The sequence below is a fragment of the Ambystoma mexicanum genome, chromosome 4p, assembly GCF_040938575.1.
Source record: "Ambystoma mexicanum isolate Mex_15411 chromosome 4p, UKY_AmexF1_1, whole genome shotgun sequence".
In the NCBI taxonomy this organism is placed as follows: domain Eukaryota; kingdom Metazoa; phylum Chordata; class Amphibia; order Caudata; family Ambystomatidae; genus Ambystoma; species Ambystoma mexicanum.
The window spans coordinates 704,907,666-704,930,774 of record NC_090927.1 but is presented as its reverse complement, the minus strand read 5'-3'; the positions used below and the strand labels follow the sequence as shown (position 1 = coordinate 704,930,774).

Below are 23,109 nucleotides of genomic sequence, written 5' to 3'. Positions count from 1 at the left end.
TTGCGGTACCGTAATTAGCACCCTTGTCTCTTTGCGGGTTGGTTTTTAACGCCTGCTAAACCCTTACCGCACTACGTGTAATGAGGCCCACTCTCTTTTAAAGTGGATTTCATGCAAGGGACACTAAGTCAACATGAAGAGAGGCATAGAGGTATGTAAACGGAGTGGAAGATGAGAATTTGACAGTGTTCAAAGAAGTGTCTGAAATTAGAGCATTGCTTAAAGTTAGCACATTCAAGAATGAAGAATTAGAGGGCCGCTCAAGGAGAAATAATATCAGGATCCTAGGAGTTGCTGAATCTATGGCTGTGACAAATGTGGAGGTGTTTGTCAAAAATATGCTTACCGATATTTTTGGCATTGATGCTTTCTCTCCGTTTTCATGGTGGATAGAGCCCATCGAGCGCTGGCACCCAAAGTGGTGTCTCGCTCACCCCTTTGAGCAATCATTGCCAAAATCCTCAACTACAGGGAAAGGGACAACGTTTTGAGAATGGCAAGAGAGAAGGGCACACTCTGACACCCGGACAAAACAATATCAACACACTCAGATTTCACCAATGCAGTTCAATCATCTTGTAAATCCTATATGGGGGTGAAGCAACAACTGCAGAAAATGCAGTACAATGCAACCTATAATATGGTTCCACCCCAACATCAACTTCTTTTATGCCAAGTGTCCTACAAAAGCCATGTTGCATGGCTTTTGCTTCACCAAGCATAATCCTAACCTCACGGGTTGCAAACTCCTGATATGTATCCACTTCTTCTCTAATCTGAGTGAGGACACTAGCTTGCCAGGTCTTATCAAATTGTGCCTCCAGACCCCACAGATGAAGAGAGGTCCACGAGCCTCAGATATGTTTAGATACTACCGAAGGGCCCAGGCACATTATTTGTCCCACTGGTATGCTGAAGGTCCCTTTAGACCACATTAGTCAGGAGAGAGCTATGTCACCAGCAGCCCCATCACTAGTGACAGTGGTCATCACTGCAAGAGGGCCAGAGGATAGCAAGTATGGAAATCAAAATGGTAACATGTACACACAATACTTGGCTGGGCTCTGGAAGCAGTTTGTGTTTGAAAGGCTCTACTTACCATTGAAGCCTGTGTGTCTCTGAAGAGAGTGGCTTTCTAGAAAAGCAGACAAACATGGACTGTGACTCTTCGGGGATTTGTTTCCAGAGGGAAGCTTCTTGTCAGTACTACAGTTTAAAGAAAGGGGAGGGAAAACTATATTTATGTGCTTTCATCTGCCCAATGCACTGAGGCTGTTTCCCTTCTTTGCCTCATGCCCCAGATGAGTTTTGCCCCTTGACAAATATGATCTCTCAAAAGAGAGTGGGGAAATATGTGGCGCTGCTGCATCATGGCACTAGTGCATAACAACTCGGACCTTTTGTAGGGGCTCTGTACAAATGGGAGAGGGAGCTACCCCAATTTCAGAACCACAATGGAAGTATCTAAGAGGTCTGACTAAAACAGCATCAATAAACTACAGTCTGATGTTGGTGCATTGTATATTCAAACATCAGGCCCGTCGGCAACTACACAAAATATCTCCAGGGGTAGGGAACGCCTGCATGGATGTCATGCCCCGGGTGCAGGGTTTCTTCATCAGGCAATATTGGTGTGGGTGGGGTGAGTGTTTGGGTAGGATCAGTGTGGGGGCCCCACTGCATTCTGTGGTAAGAAAGTGGTAAAAGAAACGTGAGCAAGAAAAATCGATCAGTTAAATTCGAGCAATAGACAAACATCTCTTCATTAGTAGCACATGTGTACTAGCCATAGATAGAATAGTTGGTCACACTGTGCAAAGGTGCCATAAAAGGGCACAATGGATATTTCCTTGCTTTTGTTGTACTGTTCACTGAAGCCAGATGTAATTTCGATTGGCAAGTGATCCATTTGCCAATGCCCTCCTACTTATACAGCCCATTTGGTGGGCACTGCAATCTGGGTAATGCTTTTCCCATTCTGTGTTGGTAGTTTTTGCATTGCGCGCATGGGTGTGGTGTGTACAACCGTAGCAATGGCCATGGGGGCCGGGGACAGTACCTATCCACTCATACTGTGGGGGATTGTCAAGGGTATGTCATTAAAAACACCATGGAGCAGCGAAGACCAGGCTTGCCAGATATATATGCAAGATCATGAGAAGTGAGCAACAGGCAGAGGACAAAGTTAATGTTTGAGGAATACAATGTTGCAGGCCCAGTGCAAGCCTGACAATCCAGACTATATCAGACTGCAGAATCTGTTCGGTTGTCGTGAGCCTACAGAGTCATAAGGTATTGTTATTGTGAGAACATGAGTACTACTCCGCAGGGGTACAGGAATAAATAATGACTAAACCACCTACTCAGCTCCACACTACTACTAAAGCAACAGTGATCTCAATGAACAGCGCAGCCTGGAAGGTATACCTCCTTCGCCATGTGTGGCAATGCAGGCAGCGGGCAGGCCATATCTTAAGGAGGAGTGTGAGCTGACAACAGTAGCAAACCAAAAATGAATAGTACAAAAACTCGAGAAAAGAAGTGATGTCCAATCAAATTCCAATAGAAATATAGACTTTTAATTAAAAGTAATTGAACAATAATGATGTAAATAGCCAACCAAAAACACAAGCACAACCCCACATTGTAAAGAAACATAGATAATTCAAGCTGTTGTAGAATAGGACTCTGGGTAGATGATTAGGGTTGTTCAGGCACCTCAATTGGCACAATGTCATTAGTCAAGAAAATGACTTGTAAGAAAAAGGGAAGATGGCTTAAAAGTCATTACTGTCCCACATGTGGACAAGGAGTACAGGGCCTCAGCAGAGTAACTTATTTTGTGGTCTTTGGGGATCAACTGCATGAGGCAAGATTTCCGACCTCGAACCAAGAGTTTTGGTGTCGGTGGAGGCGAGTTGTGGCTCAGCAGTGCAGGTGACAATGATGCAGCGTCGGCTTGCAGGTCGAAGGTGCGGGTCGAAGGTGCTGTGAATGGCAGGCAGTCCCAGGTCAGCAGTCCTGGAAGACTCAGCGACCTCGAGGACAGAGAAGCAGAGCCTTACCTATGCAACAAGCAGACTTGGCTGGCTCAACACAGCATCGGGGCACTGCAGCAGCCTCAGCTGTGCGCTCGAAGAACTTGGTGATCAGGTGGCAGTGTCAAGCTGGGAATGCTAGAATACTCGGCAGGTCTCATATACAGAGATGGCAGAGCTTCAGCATTGGCGTCAAACAAACTCAGATATGCAGATGCAGTCGAGCGTTGAGATTAAGGATGACTCTAGCGGTTCTCTTGCAGCACCTTGGATGGTGTCTGGGGAAAATGCAGTAGGGACATTTGCACTATTGTGATTCAGTATACGCCATGGTAACCATGCAAAACATACTGGTCTCCTCTCAAAGCTAGATATGCCTGCACAAGTTGCAAAGATGCACTGCTTTAAATGTGTCATTCTGCTTTGCCATTTTACAACATGACATTCAGACCTTCTCTGCTTTGTTGGTTTCAACATGGATAAAATCATGCAAAGGCATATTTTGTTGAATACATTGTAAGGAACTCATGGTGTCAACATTAAAGGCAGACACAAAACTTTGTAAGGAACTCATGGTGGCAACATTAAAGACAGACACAAGTGATCACAGTTCAAGAGTGTTTATTGAACTATAAATGCAGGGTGGAAAAACGCCTAACCTAAATCTAAATCTAAGATGGCAGCGTCGGCCATCAAATGAAAAATAAGGCAGTCTATTGGCGTTGTGTGAAAACAAAAAGGGCCTATAATAATAAGAAAAACCTATTGCCAATTCCGTACAACTAATTACAAAAAGAGGTTGGGATATGCTATCAAGAAATAAAGGAAACAGTGTTCAAATAATAAGTCAGGTTGTGATTTCCTTGCGGTCTCCCTTCCCCATGTTTTTAGCACGGGACAAGGTTGGACTTTGGAGCACAGCACACGCTCAAGCTTTGTCAGCACAAGCCGGCAATTCCGTTCCAGCTATCGGGTTCTTCGATGGTAAAGTTTTTCCAATAACAAGCCTCTTGCCCTCGAGGGCCTGATGCTTTCCACAAAAAACAAACACAAAGTTCTGCTTAACGTATGCTTTGGGTGATGGCTTCACCCCTGCGTCCCCCTCTTCTGGGCACAAACCCCTCAGTCATTTTATTAAACAAATTCATAGGACAGTTCCCTTTCTCAGTGAACTTTGAGTGACAGCTGTCCACTCCTGGATCTACCTCCACCGGGCTCGGATCCCAAATGACAATTGGGACACTTCCCTTGCGCTTGTTATGCAATATTTCTTGTTTTCACAAATCTTAATGTCTTTTTAAACCGGTTTTTGGGCTTTAACCCTCATTACTTGTTACCCTCTGCCGGGTTCACTCTCGCCACCTTTTGGTTGTCAGTTTCCCTATACCGGTTTCACTCTCACCAACCTTTGGTTGTCGGTTTCCTCTCCTGGGTTCACTCTCACTTACGGTTATAGACAGTTCATCCTGGAACTTTAAGCTTCGCCCCTTCTTATCATCATCCCTCTGCCGGGTTCACTCTTGCTAATCTTTACAAAATACAGTTCATGTATTAATGTTCACCATGCATGATTCACTTCCCTTAGCTTTCGCAATCATCTGCCAGTCAAAGACTTTTGATGGTTCAGAGGATTTTACAAGACCCCTGTGTGACCAATTTCACCTCCTTTTCACCTCTTCCCAAGGGCTTCTGGTTACGGTAGTCTTTCTACCATCGGGTAATTGCCCAAAGTTGCCTGCCTGAGCACCCTAGTGGGGCCGGCCTCCTCTGTCGCTGGTTTTCGCCCTCTTTATCTTCCCAAAGTTCAAATTACCATTGGTTACTTTCCATTCAACACAGTTCAGTTTCTTATCGATTCTCCCCTCGACTCACCGGCTGTGATGTACTGCTTGCCTTTCTTTATCCTTGGAGTCAAGGTTGGTACCACTGAGACCAACGTCCTTCCACGGCTTGGTTATCAGTAGAGGAGGGTCTTGCGTAGTGTAGACATCTGCTGCAACGCACACTGGCCTTTTTTTGTAGTCTTATGTTTCCGCTTTCAGAGGTTTCACGGGCCTGGCTCGGAAGGGCAAGGTCACTTCTTTCCTTTTCACCCCCTTGGTCTGAGCCGTCTATCTCCTCCTCTTGAACTGCCGTGCTGAGTTAGCTCTTACGTCGTGTGGACTGCCTTGCTCGTATCGTGCTCTTGTGCTCCACCTTTTATCCCCGGGAGGAAAGTAAAGGTCCCTCGGGTATGTGTGATTCTGGTTAATTCCCTGACTCTGCCTGACCCTTCGGTTGGGACATGTCAGGTAACCAGTTCTAGAATCAGTCCCTTGTCTGTCACAATGTAAGTAAGTGTCCGGGTTGGAAAAGGAGGGTGATAGAGTTCCTGTGTATCCTATGGGATAGGATAGAGAAAAAGTATTATACAGAATCATAGCCCTCGTACTAGGGTTGTGGTTAAATTCGGAAGAGTGAGATTGATAGGGGTTGTGAAATGAATGAAAATGGCCAGAGTTTTTATCGTGACTTGAACAGGGGGATTGTGGGAATGGTAGTGTTTTGTGAATAAAGACTGGGTTTTCAGGAAAGAATAATCATAGAGACGGGGAGTAGAATGGTTGGGAGTATTCGGGCAAGGACCAGGAAAACAGACATTCTGGAAGAGATGGTTTCTGAGTGTACCAGGGTTTGGGTTCCTAGGGGATTGGTTCTGTACCGAGGAGTCATCGGATTTGGGTGCGGGTGATTCTTTGGGTGGAAGGGAGGTAGATGTGAAATAACCTAACAACGCCTCAGGGACCTCATCCTCCTCGCCTTGGTTTCTGGGGTAATACTGTGTCTCACCTGGGGCATTCCTCCAAGCATAACCCTGGGTTCCCTTACCCAGGTGATTCTCCCTCACTCTTCCGTCCTCAGGGTTGGGATCCGAGAGCGCCAGCCCTTCCTGGGCCACCGGAATAAGGGATTCTTGAGGTCTACCTGGAAGGATACCCTCAGGTTTCTTCCAACATGTGCTGTTAAATGAAAGAATAAAACCATGCCTAGTGCTTTAGGCGACCTGTTAATACATTTCACAGCTAAAAGCTGAAAGCAAGTCCCATTCATGTTGGAGATTACATTATGAAATTGAAATCTATTTTTAGACTAGCAAGAAGGCTAGCAAGAAGGCAATACATTTAATAATGGAACTACACACTTCATTTTCTTGGACACTTCACATAGAATAAGTAAATGAGGAAATTAGCTTTTTTGCTATTGCAAAGACATTGCATATAGGATAAAAGGTTTTACTGTCAATATTCTCTTGAGCAATATTTGTTCATATTTCAAATGAACACCCAGGACCAAAATTTCAACAAAATGAGGCCACTCAAAAATATAAGGAATGCAAATCGTAGTCTAATGGGAACAATGCATTATGACATTTCGGATAAGAGAAAGTAAGAACTTGATGTTTGACGTCACGTGATTTAGATAAGGCTTACTTCAACCTTTTGTAGTGCCCTCTGAAAGGGGCGTGGTTAGACGGAAGATCCGGAACTCCCGGTGAGCAGATCCGCAAGGGAAAGAGCTAGCCAAGGAGCAGATGGGACCAGCAACCTCCTTGATAGAATGTCTAAGGTATTGTACATCTGCTCCCTGGTTATGAATTGGGGGTATGTTTTTCAATTCTAACTTTATTCTTGCACCCTATATCTTTTAGATTGTTAACCTTTATTGTTTACTTTCCAACATCTTAAAATTACGATTGTCCATTTAAGCAATATGCCCCTCACGGCGGGGGCATTACCGAGTCAGCATAGTTATAGGCCCGAGCATTACCGAGTTAGGTAATGCCCTGGGGCCCGTAGTTATAGCTATGTTTGTAGCTATAGTCATAGTTATAGCACAGTTATATAACTATAGGCCCGGGGCATTACCTGACTTCGTAATGCCCCCGCCGTGAGGGGCATATTGCCATTAGTACCCCGGCCCGCAAGATCTGCGTGACTGGGGTACTAAAAGCAGTTTTTTCAGTCCCGAAACATTTCGGGACAGAAAAAAAAAATGACCAAGAAAATGGCCGCCGGGAAAGGGAAAACGGAGTCCGTTTTCCCTTTCCATGGTGGCCATCGGGAGCGGATGCGCTGCGAACAGAAGTGTTCCCAGCGCGTTCGCTCCTGAAAGATGGCAGAGAAGAAGGTAAGTGGGGTTGGGAGGGAGGGGAAAAAAATAGACGTACCTGAAACCCAGGCGGGGGACGAAGGCAGCCTCCAGCCGTGTGGAGGCTCGGAGTGGGGATGGCCCCGCTCCAAGCCCCTAAATGGCTGGAGGCTGCCACGCTGCCCGCCGTGGACCAAGGAGGCAGAAAGTAAGTGGGGTGGGGAGGTCAGGGAGATGGGAGGAAAGGGGGAAAAAAATACCTGAGTCTCCAGCGGGAGGGGGGCCAAGGCAGCATCTCAGCCGTGTGGAGGTTCGGAGCAGGGATAGCTCTGCTTTGAGCCTTCTCATTGGCTATGGGGCTGCCACGCCCCCTGCCGGGAACAATGGCAGTGGAATCCCAGCCGGCTAATGCCCCGGTGAAGGCCAAACAGAATGCTTGTTTCATTCTGATTGCGCCCTTGCCGGGTACTAAATATAAATATTTAACCGACATGGAAGAGCTTTTTTTATTGTGTTTCTCATTTATGAATATAAAAAGGAACTTTATTGCAAGTGCAAGTGATTGTTACATTTATGATTAAACTGTGTAGGGACGTCTGATGACATTTCATGTTGATCACTTGCACTAGTACACTGGGGTAACAAGAATATGTTCCTAGGAATTCTGGGGGTAGCCCCATGAAACTTTTGCTAAAAATAAAACTGGAGCAGAGATCTCACGCTCTCAGGAGACTTGTGCCGGGTACAGCAATATTCTCAGTTGCAAAACTTGTCACATTCTGTCTGCCTCATGGGTGGCGGTAAGGCTCCGGCAAGGGGGAAATCATGTTATTAAAATGCCATGGAAGTTACGGCAGGACCTTTTAATCATCTCTTTTACAGAAAGGGACTCAAGGTGATTAATTTCAGAGAGCAGCTCTTTACATGTATTCCACTCACATGTTTATTCAATGATCCACACATTATTTTGTTCATTCATTCCATGCCAGCAACTGATAGAAATTGTCTCGAAATCTGTACAGCCAAGAGGTGTGGTAAATCAGAAGGCGGAGACAGACCGTTTTTGCCATTCTTACAGATGTTTTATTGAAATGATAAGTAAAAGGCCTCAATACACCTAATGTGTAGATTTCCTTGCCTAACAAAACTAGGGGGCTTGTTGTCTGTTGTGAAGTCCAAAGCAGACAGCCTGTCCTCCGTCCAAAACTAAGCTGCACTGACTCTACCACTAAGACAAAACTACTAAAGCCCAGGTGATTGACCCCCTTCTCCTGGAAAGGCTTCTCCAGCCTTAATATATCATTCTTAGTTTTTGGCTATTTGCTGTATTAACTCTTTGCGTTCTAATAGGGGACTTTTTCAACTCTGTGGTTCCCCTTTCTTTTGGCTTTGTAAAGTGCTCTTCTTCTGTGTTCTTGGCCTTTGAGTTTCTTTTGTTGTGTTTTTCTCACGTGTCCACAAGGCTTTCTGGGGCCTGGGTACAAAATACCTTCAGCTATCCCTATGCAAATACCTCCCCTCTTGAGCACTTCATTCCTCTCCTGTAACTCGCTCAGGGTCAGTCGTTTTTCAAACAAAACAAGCTCGGGGTAGATCTTTGTCTTTGGCTGGGGCCTCCCCCTGGAACAGCCTCCCTACCACTCTAAGACTTGAGGAGAACCACCTCCGGTTCCGGAAGCACCTCAAGACCTACCTCTTTGCTTCTGCCTTTGCTCCACCTCTCCCCTGCTGATCTGCTCTCTCTTGGCACTGTTCACCTGGCCACCCTCTGTCCACTGGGCCCAGGTACCTGCTCATCCTGCCACCCTCCTGCACTGCCTACTGGCTACCCCTTGCACTGGGGACCATATCTGTACACATACAGTCCCCCACAACCCAATTTTCTTCTTTTTCTGCACTTATCAGACTTACCCAGTCCAGTCTGCTGCCACAAACACAGCACTTGTCACAGGCTGGCTGCGCTACCACTGTTTATTGCCTCTATTATCTATTTATTTTTATTTATTATTATTTATCTGTTCTCCTCTGCTCTACACTTTCCACTCTCCCCCTTCCATGCACTTTTCCCCTTTCCCTTTCCCATACACTTGCACGTTCTCAATGTCACTGGACCTAGTAAGATCGTTGTGTTCTCCTATGTTCCCTCCCTTGCCTAGTCGCCCTCTGAAACACTTGTGTACGAGCGCGATACAAATTAAATATCATATCATAAGTGTCTCTAAAGTCTCTCTTTCTCTAGTATCACTGGCAAAGAGAATCTATCTTTATGTTGTCCCAGCTCTCCCTCTTATTTCTGGTTTTACTGAGATGAGTAGGATGAGTCATAATGATTCTCACTCTCTTTGTTCTCTCTCGTATCACTGGGATGAGTAGGATGAGTCTTGTGATGACTCTCACTCCATCTATTCTTTCTCATATCACTGGGACTAGTAGGATAAGTTCTGTGGTGATTCTCACTCTTTCTCTTCTTTCTTGTTTGACTAGGACGAGTCTTGTGATGATTCTCACCTTATTGCTTCTTTCTTGTATCACTGGGACGAGTAGGATGTGTCCTGTGATGATTGTGTCAATAATATTCTGCGCTTTACTTTCTTCCATCAAGGCTACTGTGACGAGCATGATTCTGGTACTCATTATACTCGTGTTCCCTCCCGCGTCTCCCGCCATCCCCGTTACCTTCTATATTACGGGTTGGCATCAGGATAGGGACTTCTCTCCGTTCAGACAGGGAGGCTTCAACTTTCTCTCCGACTCTTTCTGCTTCTTGTCCACTGCTCTGCACTGCTAGCATCGCAGCTGTCTCGGAGTAGTTACCAGACAGCACAGTCCATCATCCTTGGGTCACGCCATCACTCACATTTGGCTCTGTTCTTTGGGGTTTCCTTCCCCTGATATCATCTGCCTTCAGCTGTCCTGGTGCTTCCTTTGCTCTGGGGATGCAACTCGTCCAGTACCTTGCATTCTTTACTATGGTCATGGAGTGTAAAGGGAAGATGGTGGCTGCTCATCAGCAGGATGGGAGGCAGGTAAGTGTGGAAAGAGTGAGTGATCTGGCTGGTGGGATAGAGAGGTGGGAGAGGTAATGCTGAGACACAGTGCTGAGGGGTAGAGCAGGAGAAATTGGACTGCTCAGGATGCAGACGTGTACCAGGAGCCCCTGGTCTGTGTGTCCTGATTGGTCTAGATTAAACATTAGGGTGCTAATAAGTCATATGTTTTACTCTGAGTCCGAGGAATGAAAGTGTCCTATTGGTGCCTTTATGTGCTCTCACTGTTTTATGTAAGTGTAAGTGATTTACAGACTGTGATGAGGTATCAAGTTAGGATGCACTTTAGTAACACTCAGGTGGTAGAGACATTATGGCCATACTACACATGGGACATAAAACAAACGATAGTTGGCGGACAAGTAAAAACAAAGAGGAGCGAGTGACAACTTTCCTTTCATGAGCAAAGAAGGGTCAAAGCTGGGGGCAATTAAAACAATGGGAGCAAGAGGGAGGGGTGCATGAGTGAGCAGAGGTTTCTAGCTCTATGGGCATTGAAAAATTGAAGGAGAACACATTAGTGATACATGTCATAGACGCCGATGGATGTCCACTGGAAGGGCAACATCCTATGCATATATGAAAGGCAACTTGCCAGCAATGGTTAGACAAAAAGGTAGCACAAGGTTCAACCTGTACATGAGAAGAGAACATTGAATGGGGAGAGTTCATGGTGCATATCAACTGAGATTAAGGAAAGTGTCCTGTGTGTGAGTTAATACTCACTAGCGCACCTGTAAGTATTATTGTGCAATTGGCGTAAAGCGCTATATAAACCTAATAAATACAAATACAAATACAAATTATATCAACATTTACAAATGATGTGATGTCAATTGGAGATTGTGAGGATCAGTAAGATGGGCCCCATTAAGATGAGATGATACACAAGGATTTTAAAAAGGACCACCTTTAGCATGGAGATAGAACAAAAGATGTGCATTTGTATATAGTGAATATGCATTTTGAGATGGGAACAACAAAACAAAAATAGTCCTGACTTTACATTTTTTGGAGCAGGTCTTCTCGAATGATGGTGAATTGGGTGTATTGAATGTTGTGCAAACTCTCGCAGAAATATCATGCATAAAAATGTTTGCATGAGGGGGAGAGGATATGTGTATGAGATGTGACTAAGGAGTGATGGCGAATCAGTGGCAGGGGTGGCTCATCCATAAAGGGCGAAGGGGCGTCGACCCACCGGGTCTTGGCCCCCTCTTGCCCATTATGGAGGAGCTAGCCCGCTGAAACACAGAGCGCTCCCTGAGCTGTTTTGTTCAGCTGAGGGAGCACTCTGAACTGTCAGAGGGAAACATAGTTTATCCTTTGACAGTTCCAGTTCCTGAGCCACGCAAGCTGAATGAGCCATGCCAGTCTGGGGCATTGTTTTGCTTCCCCAGCCTTGCATAGCTCATTGGAAATGCTGTCTGGGGAACTGCATGTCTGTATGTGCAAGGTGGTGCTCCTGCGCCTCCTCCCACATACAGACAGAGCAGGCTGAAGTGGGGTGTCTGTTCACCCACGCTCAGGCCCCTGCACGAGGAACCAGGAAGCTTCCTGATTCCTGTTCATTCTAGCAGAGGCTGGAGCGCTGGAGAGGAAACTTCAGGACCAGCGGCAGAAGGTAAGTTTGGTTATGTTCATGTATTTTTAATTTAAATTATGTTTATGGATGCATGCATGCATGTGTTGTTTGGTTTAATGTATGATGACGGATGCTGGTGTAAATGAGAGAGTGCTTGCTGTGTGTATGTTGTGTAAATGTGTGTGTTTGTATGTTCATTTATTTATTATTTAATATGTGTATGTATGCATGTATGCTTGTGTTATGAGTGAGTGCATGATTATGGGTGCTTGTGTGAATGGGAGAGTGCTTGATGTGTGTACGTTGTGTAAATATGTGTTTTTATGCTCATTTATTTATTATTTAATATGTGTATGGATGCGTGTATGCTTGTGTTGTGAGTGAGTGCATGATGATGGGTGCTTGTGTGAATGAGAGAGTGCTTGCTGTGTGTATGTTGTGTAAATGTGTGTGTTTGCATGTTCTTTTATGTATTATTATATGAATGCGTGTATGCTTGTGTTATGAGTGAGTGCATGATGCTGGGTGCTTTTGTGAATGAGAGAGTGCTTGCTGTGTGAATATTGTGTTTGTGTGTGTGTGCGTGTGTGTGCGTGTGTATGGGTGTCTGTGTGTGTGTTTGTGCTGGACCGTGGAGCCTATTTTGGAGCGTGGGGGGGGGGGTTCTTTCACAATCACCCTCCCCACCGGCCAACATCAGCTCACCTTCTGAGGTGCGGTGGGGCCCTGGGGACAGGGATGGTACTCTTTTAATGGACATCTATCATAGATGTCTTGTAAAAAAAATGCCATACCTGCCCTGCCTGGTCCCTCAGCACCTTGCATACACATATAATCACTTTGATTGTGTGCATGTGTTTGGCGCTGTGGGGGCCAGGGGACAGGGATGGCATTTTCTTACTGGACATCTATCAGTGATGTCTAGTCAAAAATACCATGCCTGCCCCTGGGCACCCCAGCACCTTGCAAACACACATAATCACATTGATTGTGTGCGTGTGTTAGGTGCTGTAGAGCCTAAGGGACAGGCATGGTATGTTTGTACTGGGCTGGATATCTATGATAGATGTCCAGTAAAAATACCATGCCCACATGCTGGACCCCCAGTCCCTGGCATACACACTCAACCACATTGATTGTGTGCATGTGTGAGTAGCTGGGGACCCAGGGTACAGGCATGTCATTTTTATCACTTGGCTTCTATGATAGATGTCCAGTAAAAAATACCATGCCTGACCCCAGGGGGCTGGCATGGCATTTTATACTGGGTATGCCCAGTAAAGAATGCCAGCCCAGTCCGCTTTAATACCTAGCCCATCACCTGCAATGCCATGCCTGACCCCTAAGCACCCCAGCACCTTGCATGTACACATAATTGATTATCTGTGCATGTGAGTTGCTGGAGAGCAATGAGGGAAGGGATGCCATTTATTAATGGGCATCTGATAGATGCTCAGTAAAGAATACACCTCGCACGCACACAATTAACGTGTGCCTGTGAGGCACTCGTGGCATCAGGGGACTGGCATGGCAGTTTCTACTTGGAATCTATGCCCAGGAAAAAAAAACATGGCTGTACCCTGAGACCCCAGCTCCTGACATGCATCTCCCTCTGGATCCCCCAGCACCTCGCACTCACACATAATCACATTCATCATTAATGTGATTATGTCTGAGCGTAAGGCACTGGCCCTCCTTGAACCAGGCATGGCATTTGTTACTGGACATGGTTGATAAGGTTACATGTCTTTATAACGAATTCATTTATAATGAATTAATTTATAATATCAAATAAATAATGCCAAAAAAATAACAAATGTTTTTTAAACATTTTTGGGGGCGCTTCCAACCCCCGAACTCTGTTTCCCCTGGCCAAAAACCCACCCCAACCACTTCCCCACAAAACCTAACCCTTTACCCCAACCCCACATATATTTTCATTTTTTTTCGTTATAAAATCAAGTGTTATTATTTTTTCGTTATAAAGACGGTACAGCGTTGATAAAGCAAGCATAAGTGGTATTATGTAGCTAGAGTGGCATTTTAATGCAGAGAGTCTAGCCAATTCCTATTGAGATATGGCATTTTATATTGGGCAGCTTTGATAAAGCAAGTATGATTAGTGGTATTATTCTTTCTGTTGCATGAAATCTTGTATTGGGCATCTTTGATAAAACCAACATAAGTGGTATTATGTAGCTAGACTGGCATTTAATTGCAGCCAGTCTAGTAATTTCTTATTGTGGTATGACATTTTGTATTGGGCATCTTTATTAAAGCAGGCATGATAAGTGTTATAAAGCAAGACTGCCACTTGTATGTAACCAGTCTAGCCATTGTTTATTGCGGTATGATATTTTGTATTGGGCATCTTTGATAAGGCAAGCATGATAAGCATTATTTTGTAGCTTGACTGGCATTTTAGTGCAGTCAGTTTGGACATTTTTCCATACTTTGGCATACATTTATAATGGTAAAGCCAACTGGAGTATGTTGCATTGGCAGAACAAACATGGACATGTTTTCTTATAGTATCATTACTGCCATTATGCGCAAAGCAAACATGAGTATGTTCTTAAATGGGAATGCTAGGGTATAATGGTGCAGTCAGCATGGACATGTATGGGCAGAGCCAGTGTGAACATTTTTCATACTGGCACATATTGTGTGAAAAGGCATCATGAAAATGCGTTGGGAAATGCTCCTGTGCACTGTTGGTGACTTGCATCTATTGGATCTTTTCATGAGTTACCCTACAAAACCAATTGCCAACTGTTTGGCTTTTTACCCAATGTTTCTAAAATGTGTGCTTTAGAATGCACAATTTTAACCCATTATTTAATGTAATAGGTAAAACTACATCGAAGTATACACCCATCTATAGAATGATATGACTTGAATGAGAATCATTCAGGTAAAGAGACTTCAATTCCCAAATGTAAGGGTTATCAGATGGGTACTAAAAAGTAGCTAAGGATTGTGTATCACAGTTTGTTTGTTTGTTTATTGAATTTGTAATGCACACCGGACCCGAAGGTAGCAGGGCGCAGCAAGTATATGCAAAGCTTACAAAGTTACATAATGGTAAACAGTATATATTGACAAGTAATATACATGATAGGTAGAGCTCAGAATGAGCCGGTACAAGATTTCAGCAAAGTTATTTACATTGTAATATGCAGAAGTATACAGTGATATGCATATATATTTAAATTTACAAAGAGTTATTTACATAGTAATATACAGAAGTTTACACTCTAGGGGTGGAGTGTCGTGTAGTACAACAGTTTAAAAAGGGATTAGTCTCTGGATAGATTAAGGTGGGGGATAAGGTTCTTTCTGAAGAGAGGATAGGGTAGATCAGCTCTCAGCATTTAGGTAAATATGTCTTGGCATTGGTCTAAAGGCATCAGTGCTGTAGCAGCTTTTTGTATTTCATCAGGGAATTAACAAATATAAATTGACAAAAAGGAAAGGGACATAGTAAATACAAATTAGGAATCCGAGATTGGAAGACCTCAACTCCAGTTTTGGAACAAAATAAATCAAAAAGAGATACTACAGCACTGATGCCTTAATACCGATGCTAACACATGGACGGCGCTTGACACAAAGATTTCCTCTACCGTGTTTTGTGGGAAGGAGGTATGGGGGTACACTGGCAATAGGGAGATTGGTGTCCCCAAGATAAGGTCCCTTAGAACTCTTCCCAATCCTCCCATGGGTGCACCAGCTTGGTCCCTGCACCTTGAATGTGGGGAACATTCCAAAAGATCATTCCTGTGTATTGACCCACTCAGTTACATTGTGAAGCTTACTATGTGTGGTGATTTCTAAAAAGTTGATAGAGTATCCCTTGGGGAGTCCTGCACCTCCTCCTGCAATACTAAACATCCATGTCAGATAGAAGACTGGTACCTGATTTAGATCAGTGGGCTGGGAGGTTGAGATGTCCTCTGCTAACACCAGATGGCATGCCTTCAGGTAAAAAATGAAAGTGGGTAATAATCTCCTGCCTGCACATTCTGATGACTTGGTGGCAAATGCTTCTCTGTGATCTTTGACCCTTTCTCTGTTCCTTTAACCAATCCACCAAAGGCCTCTCCATCTACAAATAATAGCAAGCCCTGTGAGAGACGAAGAATGGTAGTAAGGGCTAGGTTCAAGCTTCTCCCACTCAAGGAATGCCAGAAGGGCGTTGTGGGCCAGTGTTCTGATCTTCATAGGATGTGGACAAACAAGGGGGGTCTTGGGAGTGTCTCTCTACCGGCTTATATCTCAACCAGAGTCTTAAGATCACCATCCTTTCACAGAAGAGAAATTTAAACAACATATCAGTCTTTTTCCTGCACAAGGGCAGCACAGCACCGAAATGCCTGCCAATACTGTTCTGAACAAGAGTACCAACAGCAATCCAAGACACGTGTTTCGTCCTGGTTGGGCCTCGTCAGTGAGGTGGAGCTGTGCCGCTCTAAGAACAGTGAGAAAGAGTTCCCCATCTGGACTAGGCTAGTAACCTAGGGTAAAAACCATAGAATGTGTCCCTGCATTCAGTCGGAGGAGGGACATAGAACACTTCCTGCTCCTGTTCTGCTATTATGGACAGGATAGAAGAAAGCTGCTTAGAACCCACATGTTGGTGAATGGTATCCCTTCATGGAGGGGAGCCATGATGTTTTTACTAATGCCTCATGAACCGGTATTAGTGTACCCGGAGGGAGGGTTTCTCATTTTAGTCATTTGTTCTTAGGAACATAGCAGGAATATCCTAGAATGAGATTCTTGCCTGTGTTCCTGGATTACTAAAGAAATGTTGGATGTTGTTTCTCTGTGATCTTTGACCCTTGGGCAATGTTTTCAATGATGATACTATACAATTATGAACTAGCCTAAAACTAGATTGCTAAGGTGCTCTTTTCATATGTTGGTTACCCATGCTAGTTATGAATGTTTAATTATTGTTAAAGTTTTGTAATAATGGAGCATCGTGCTTTTATCTGTCTTTTAGTGTATATTTAATCACTATTGTGACTCTTTATAATGTATCATAACATGACATTATTAAATGAATATCAATGTAGGAATCTAAACATTGACCATTTAAACGGAAGTGACCGATGATCTTAAGATCAATGCAATGACATGGAGTATCTGCATTTCGTCAGAGCGCCTCACACAAGATGTAAAATAAAAATAAGCAAATCTGAGGCATTCCCTGGAAAGCATTTGCAGAGGCATAGCTCAATCCACCAACGACCCTTCATTTTACCCAATCGAAGGTCTGTTTTCTAGGCGGGTCTTTCAGCGTTGGATTGATTCACTTCGAGTCAGACTTATTTGCCAATCCAGGCAAAGTATTATAGGATTTGGAGCAGTAAAATAACATCCCTGACCGAGGCGCTTTCCTTTTAGTTTTCTCTCCTTAGAAATCAAGCAAGAGCGCAATCTCTGAAAAGCTTGGTCCAGAGAGGAGCATGGCACCCCGTGGAGTGTGCCAGATAAAGTATGCAGGTGCGCAGTAACCAATGGTAAGAGAGAGTCGTCACTTCTCCATTTTCTGTTCATTGGCTTCTTCAAAAACAATTATACGGGTTTCTTTGCTGGTCTTTGTAATTGGGCCACCATTGTGTGCATGGCAGGTCATTTTTTTAATCCATTGAGCAGGGACCATGGGGTCCCCATGTATGACCTTTTCTCCTGCAAGGGATCTTCTACTTTTGTAACATCACAGGGGTTGTTTCTGTCACCTCTGGAGTCCAGGGTGTTTATAAGGCAACTAAGGGATTTTATCCCCAGGAAGCATCTGAAGTGTGTCACCTGCAGACTGATGATGCATCTATATATTCATGGCTCTTTATCAGGCACCCGTAGTATCCCGCCCAGTCTACAGGGTGGCTAAATTGATGCAACAGAGCTAGTTGAAACCAAATTCTAACAAAAAAGTGGAAATTCAACCTTCTGTTGCCGTGGGAGCTTTTAGTAGTGGGCCCAGTACTGTAGGGGATTGTAATCAATGTACTCCATGATTTTACTTTATCGAAGATGCATAGCCTGGGATCCCTTAGATAATATCCGCAATATGTTCAAATCGGGTTATTAAAATCTCTGGGTACTCAAAGGACTGCTTCCAGTCTTGGCAGCTCACCATCTCAAATCGTTCATTGCTATTGCTTTTTAGGCAATTGTGCTGTCCAATACAGAAAGCTTGGTAAAGAAACACGTGTGTGGCTGCTGGATTGCTGAGAGATGTGTCTTGCTTTGTGCACAGATCCTCTGTGATATGCACTGGTTTCCAGTGAGTTTCAGTGGCTGAATGTGCCATCAAATGGGAAAAAGGGTGCTTTGAGCTGATCACTCTGGAGGAAGAGCAGCACCTCCAAAATGCTGCCTCACTGTGACCCGCACCGTGAGGAGCATTGAGGGACGCTGGAGCGGAGGTTGGGTGCTTTGGCATGAGTAACGGCGACATGCTTCCCTTAGATGGTGCGTTGTGGTTCTGGAGATTTTTTACTATTTCTGACCCCACCCAACCCCTTATCTGCCCTTTCCCACCCCCACAAAAATGTCTGACTTTTTTCGAAATTGTGTACTCGTAAAAAAAAGGCAGTTGTAAATATGACTGTCGATAAAACAACGTATACCGGCACCAGAGACCTGCTGCCATCACAGGTTGGTGGCGCAGCCGTGGACTGTGCTTGGGAGTTTTGATGATTCTGCAGGTTGCACACTGCCTCGATGGCCCCCCATTATAAATATCTACTCCTGCCCCTGCTTCCCCGCTTCATCTTCGTCACATGGATTTGTTCTGCGGTGCGTTCTTGCCCCAAACTCCTCTCTTGCTCAGGGATTAGGTTAGTGGAGGGCTGTATTGTGTTTACCATCCCCTGAGCTAAAAACGACCCCGGACATGCTCATGGCTCCATGCCCCCCTTTCTCTTCCTCTCGCTCCTCTCTGCAGGCAGTCAACAACCCCTCCGTCCAGTGGTTAATTCCATCATCCCCATTCAACCTTTTCACATGGTGGCTCCTGGGCCGCTATACATGCTGGTGTGATCGGGTGTTTCACGGCGGGCCTAAAAGCTAGGGTGGACACCCCCACTCTTTCACTTTGAGGTGTGTGGACTTCAATATCAGTTGGACTTGGACCCTCCTGATCTTTCTGTCGACCCTCTCCCTATGGCTCTGCCAAGCAGACCCTACATGCCACTGCTGGTCTGGACAGTCGGCCGCTTCTGCCATTTTTCCATGGGCTCTTGTGGCTTTGCTTGGTTTCTATTCCTGTTTTTATCTTCCAGCTTGCTTTATAATTGCACATCCTTGGCCCCTTTTCCCAAAGGGAAACCTTCAGCTACATGTGCGCTCTCTAAAAAAAGAAGAAAAGCACCCCATCAACCACTATCCATAATATTCTGCAAGCACTTGATCCTCAGTATCTGTGGACTCAACGTTTTGTTTATTGCTTCAATCTGCAAATTAGGGGTGTCTCATCATAGCTTGACTCTTCTTACAGTGCTTAGAAGAAGGTTTTCTCAGGTGCAGCGCCTCGACTGTAAAAATACAGAGTGCAGCAAATATTCATTGGCAATTGGTTAATACAGGAAACTTAATTCTGCTAGTGGGCCCTGTGGTCAATTGGTTGGAAATAGTGTTCAAGACTTTGAAAGGACATGAGCAAAAAGGAAGGACCAGGTGACTGAAAAAGGCTGTGCCATCCAACAATCCTCTTTCCAACATATATTGGAAGACTTACTTACGCACATCTCTTCTATTTACTAGGTGACATCAAAATTCTATGTATACCGGCTAAGGTGACAAACTCCTCTACTACATTGTATTGCATACAAATAATCCTTTGTGAAAAGCTGCTGAGAAACAATGGAGTAGTTGCATGAAGCTTTCCGTGACTCTAATGTAGCTTTCTGGGAAATCCAGTTAGACTTTCTTGATGAAACCTTTTCTAGGCAACTCCATATTTCACAAACATATTGAACATTTTGCTAGTCTAAATTATGGTGAGAAATTAAAGCGATCACATGGCAGCTCATGTTCATCGGAGCCGTAACATTAATGACAGGCGTAAAAGCCCAAGGCGTGTGCTCCTTGCATTAATGTCACGCGTTGCGGTTCCGCCACCTCTCTTCCTCTTTGCCATGCAAATGATCATGCCAGCGCAAATACTAGAGATGCCTATGTAGCCATCTGAGGAGAGCGTTTAATTGTAATTGTGAGCGGCACTTGCCATGCCAGCATGCCAGGCAGCGTTTACTCACTTTGCACTGCAGAGTGCAAAAGTGAAGGGAAAATCGCGGCTTACATGCTTTTTGACCTTTACATTTCCACCCGCAGTGCAAATGACAAAAATGTGACGGCAGAGACCTGCTTACAATACAGTGTGAACATTACGGGTCCCCACCATCAACTTACGGGGAATTTGACAATGAGCCCATGGCGTTCCGGGTAACTCTTGTGGAGTGGGCGTACAGGTAAACATAGTCCTGGTTGGTGAAGAAATTGGAGCTCTCTTCTCGCTCAGTGTCAAAGGCTCTACAGACACGAAGACAAGCTCAGTAGATTTGGGGTTTTAGCCAAGGGCCTTTCATATGATGCTAGAGAAACATCTATAATGTATATCGATCATAGTCTGATTCCATCGAGTCCACTGAGTGTGGGGAATGGCAGAAAAATGAAAGGTGGTATGCAGGGGCAGAGATAAGTGGCAGAAAGGGGGCGATCAAGAGGGGGAAGGAGGCCTGGGGGAGGACCCCCATTATGAGAAGGAAGGCCGTGATGTGATTATACGCAATGGTGAAATTGTCGGAATCAAACCAGGGACGTCATTTAGGGGGTAACCAGGGGTAGCAACTGCGACCCCTGAGGTCTCCCTTGCTACCCCTGTGGTCTCCCTTGCTACCACTAAAAAAAGAAAAAGAAAAAAAAGAGCCCTTTTTTTCTCTTTTTTTTTTAATGTAAGCTCCTATGCGGTCACCACTGGCATGTGGCTCTTTGCTTCTGGAGTGGCTGGCTTTCTTGTTCAGGCCTCTTAAAAAAAAAAAAAAAAAAGCATAGGTTCCACAAGTCTAACACTTTCAGCAGTGAGCCCAGATAAGAAAGAATAGGAATACCAAATAATTTGTCTTTCTGTAATTGTGTACAATAATTGCTAGACTCATTGAAGGTTTATTTCAGGCACACTTCAGGAGGTGAGTCACTTATTTAGTCTGTTAAACACCTGCACTGAGCCTTTCATCCTTCTGCGGTCGATAAATGAGTGCCAACACAGGCTGGGTGATATTGTATGTATTCTATATAAAGCGCTTATGAAAGAAACCACAAAGGACCAAAAAAAGGTCTGTGCATGTTTGCCATTTCCCTGAGGATGATAGACTAATGCCAGAGCACAGCTGGGCCGTTAGCATGAAGTTATACTGTTTGGAGGTGGAACAGTGAGCTTGGGCCATTTAGAATGAGGTTTTGACATGTTATTGCTGTTGTCTTTTGTTTCCAGAGAGCGTCGTCATCCACCAGCTGCGGATAAACTCAAGATGAAGTGTGCAATGCGTTGTGAAGCTCCATGAAGACGCTGCAGGTGGGCGCTACTTAAATGCGTCACAGGTGCAGCCCTCCTGCGCCGCTCAACCGGTCTCCCAGGATACTGAGGAACACCAAAGGAAGCACAGGGCGCCTCTACTGCGATCACCACTTACACCTGAATTACCTGGGGTTTGGTTTGCCAATGTTACACAAATATAGTGGCACAGAAGAACACCAGCTGCGTATTAACTGAGAGACCCCCCAGGGTGTCTTGCACATGGGTAAAGTGCCTCAAGCTTAATTATAGCAGATATTTTCCTATATAATTTATTTTGTAGTAAAGGTTGTTGCTCCCTGCTCCGGCCATAGGTTTGCATGGCACGTGACCCGTACGTACGCGTACCTACGAAAGCAGCACATGTTCCTTTTGTCTTTGTGGACCCTAAAGCATGAGCGAATCTTTCACAAGCGACTCCCCAAGAAAGAAAGTACCTCGTGTGGAAGCTTGCAACGAAGCAACTCCCTTCAATGCGTAATTCACCAAAATGAAGACATTGCTGTGACATTTTCCAAACATTCTCTCACTTTTGCTTTTGTTTGCAGCCTCATTTTTTTCAAGCACTCTTAAAAAACCTACAAATAACCTGGCTCATTTATGAAAATCTTTCTCGCTGTCTGTCGCCAAGCCGTTGATAAACAGGGCCTGTCTTTGTACACACAACTTAGGCCAAGGGGTTAGCTCACTAGGACTGTGTGTTATACATTTGCATTCTGCACGCACAAACACTGCTGCTGGTCGCACATGTTGACTGATGGTTAAGGAAGTCTCTTTGCACTTGTCACCCGAGTGGACAGAAGGTGCTCGTCCATTGCATGACAGCAACTCGAGATGGGGGACTGTGGCTTAAAGAAACACCTCGCAGTTGGTGGGATTCTACTAGAAGCGCCCAAGCTTTGACATGGGTCGGGGCATTGGTTTACAAACCACAGGTGTGTTTTAGAGGGGTGTCTCTCATTGTATGCCTGTGTAGACATGCGCTGTAACAAAGGTCCTGTTTATTTCTTCAAATGCCGATTTCTAGTATGTTTAATTGTATGCAGTATTATATTAAAGCTCGGTTTCTGGTTTTATTGAAAGGAGATTGCATGTTTATCAGGTGGTATTGATGAGTGAGCGCATAGGGGTCTGCAGTGCGAGAGCGTGCATGTCTGCAAGCATGTGCAAGATGATGTCTACAAGTTCTTGAGAGTGTGGTTTGGGGTTCCACGGCTGACGGTTGATGGAGATTGAATAAACTGTGGGTTGCTACATGGAGACTTACCTCCGTTCGGCCTCTTCCTTCATTGAGGTTCTACCACATTTTTGGTGACGACACATGGGAGGCACCCCACGGCAGCGGGCTCATTGGCATGCGAGTGGCGCTGTGCAACCCGCATGCCGATTTGGCAAGAAGGTGAATGTTGTACTGGAGAGGTACGATTTCTATTCTAGGGTGCAAAGGGCAGGGATGGCTATGTAGCTGCCCTGAGAACACTCATTGCAACATGTAATCTCACTGGCGTGCTGGACGAATACATCAGGGACTGTATAATGATGGGCACATGCAATTCCAAAATAAGGGAGAGATTGTGCATCGATAGGGATCCATCCTTGGAGAAGGCATTGGAACTGCCACTCTACAGGAGCCAGGAAATGCCCAACTCTGGGGCTGGAATGCAGGCGCTGTGGCATGAAGGGACACTTTGCAAAGTAAACTAAGAAGAGTTTTGTGAACCAAGG

At 44.9% G+C, this 23,109-nt stretch overlaps 1 protein-coding gene across 6 annotated transcripts in view; it reads left to right on the top strand.

Moving 5' to 3' along the window:
• FILIP1 (filamin A interacting protein 1) overlaps window positions 1–22,466 on the top strand; it is a 708,753-nt gene extending 686,287 nt beyond the window's left edge. For all 6 annotated transcript variants that reach the window (XR_011260424.1, XM_069606267.1, XM_069606268.1 and 3 more), the window contains exon 7: window positions 21,304–22,466. Coding sequence is in view for 4 of the 6 variants with exons in the window: in XM_069606267.1 (XP_069462368.1) it covers window positions 21,304–21,344 (41 nt within the window). In the remaining 2 variants the exon portion in view is untranslated. The remainder of the gene's footprint in view (window positions 1–21,303) is intronic.
• Window positions 22,467–23,109: the final 643 nt, after the last annotated feature.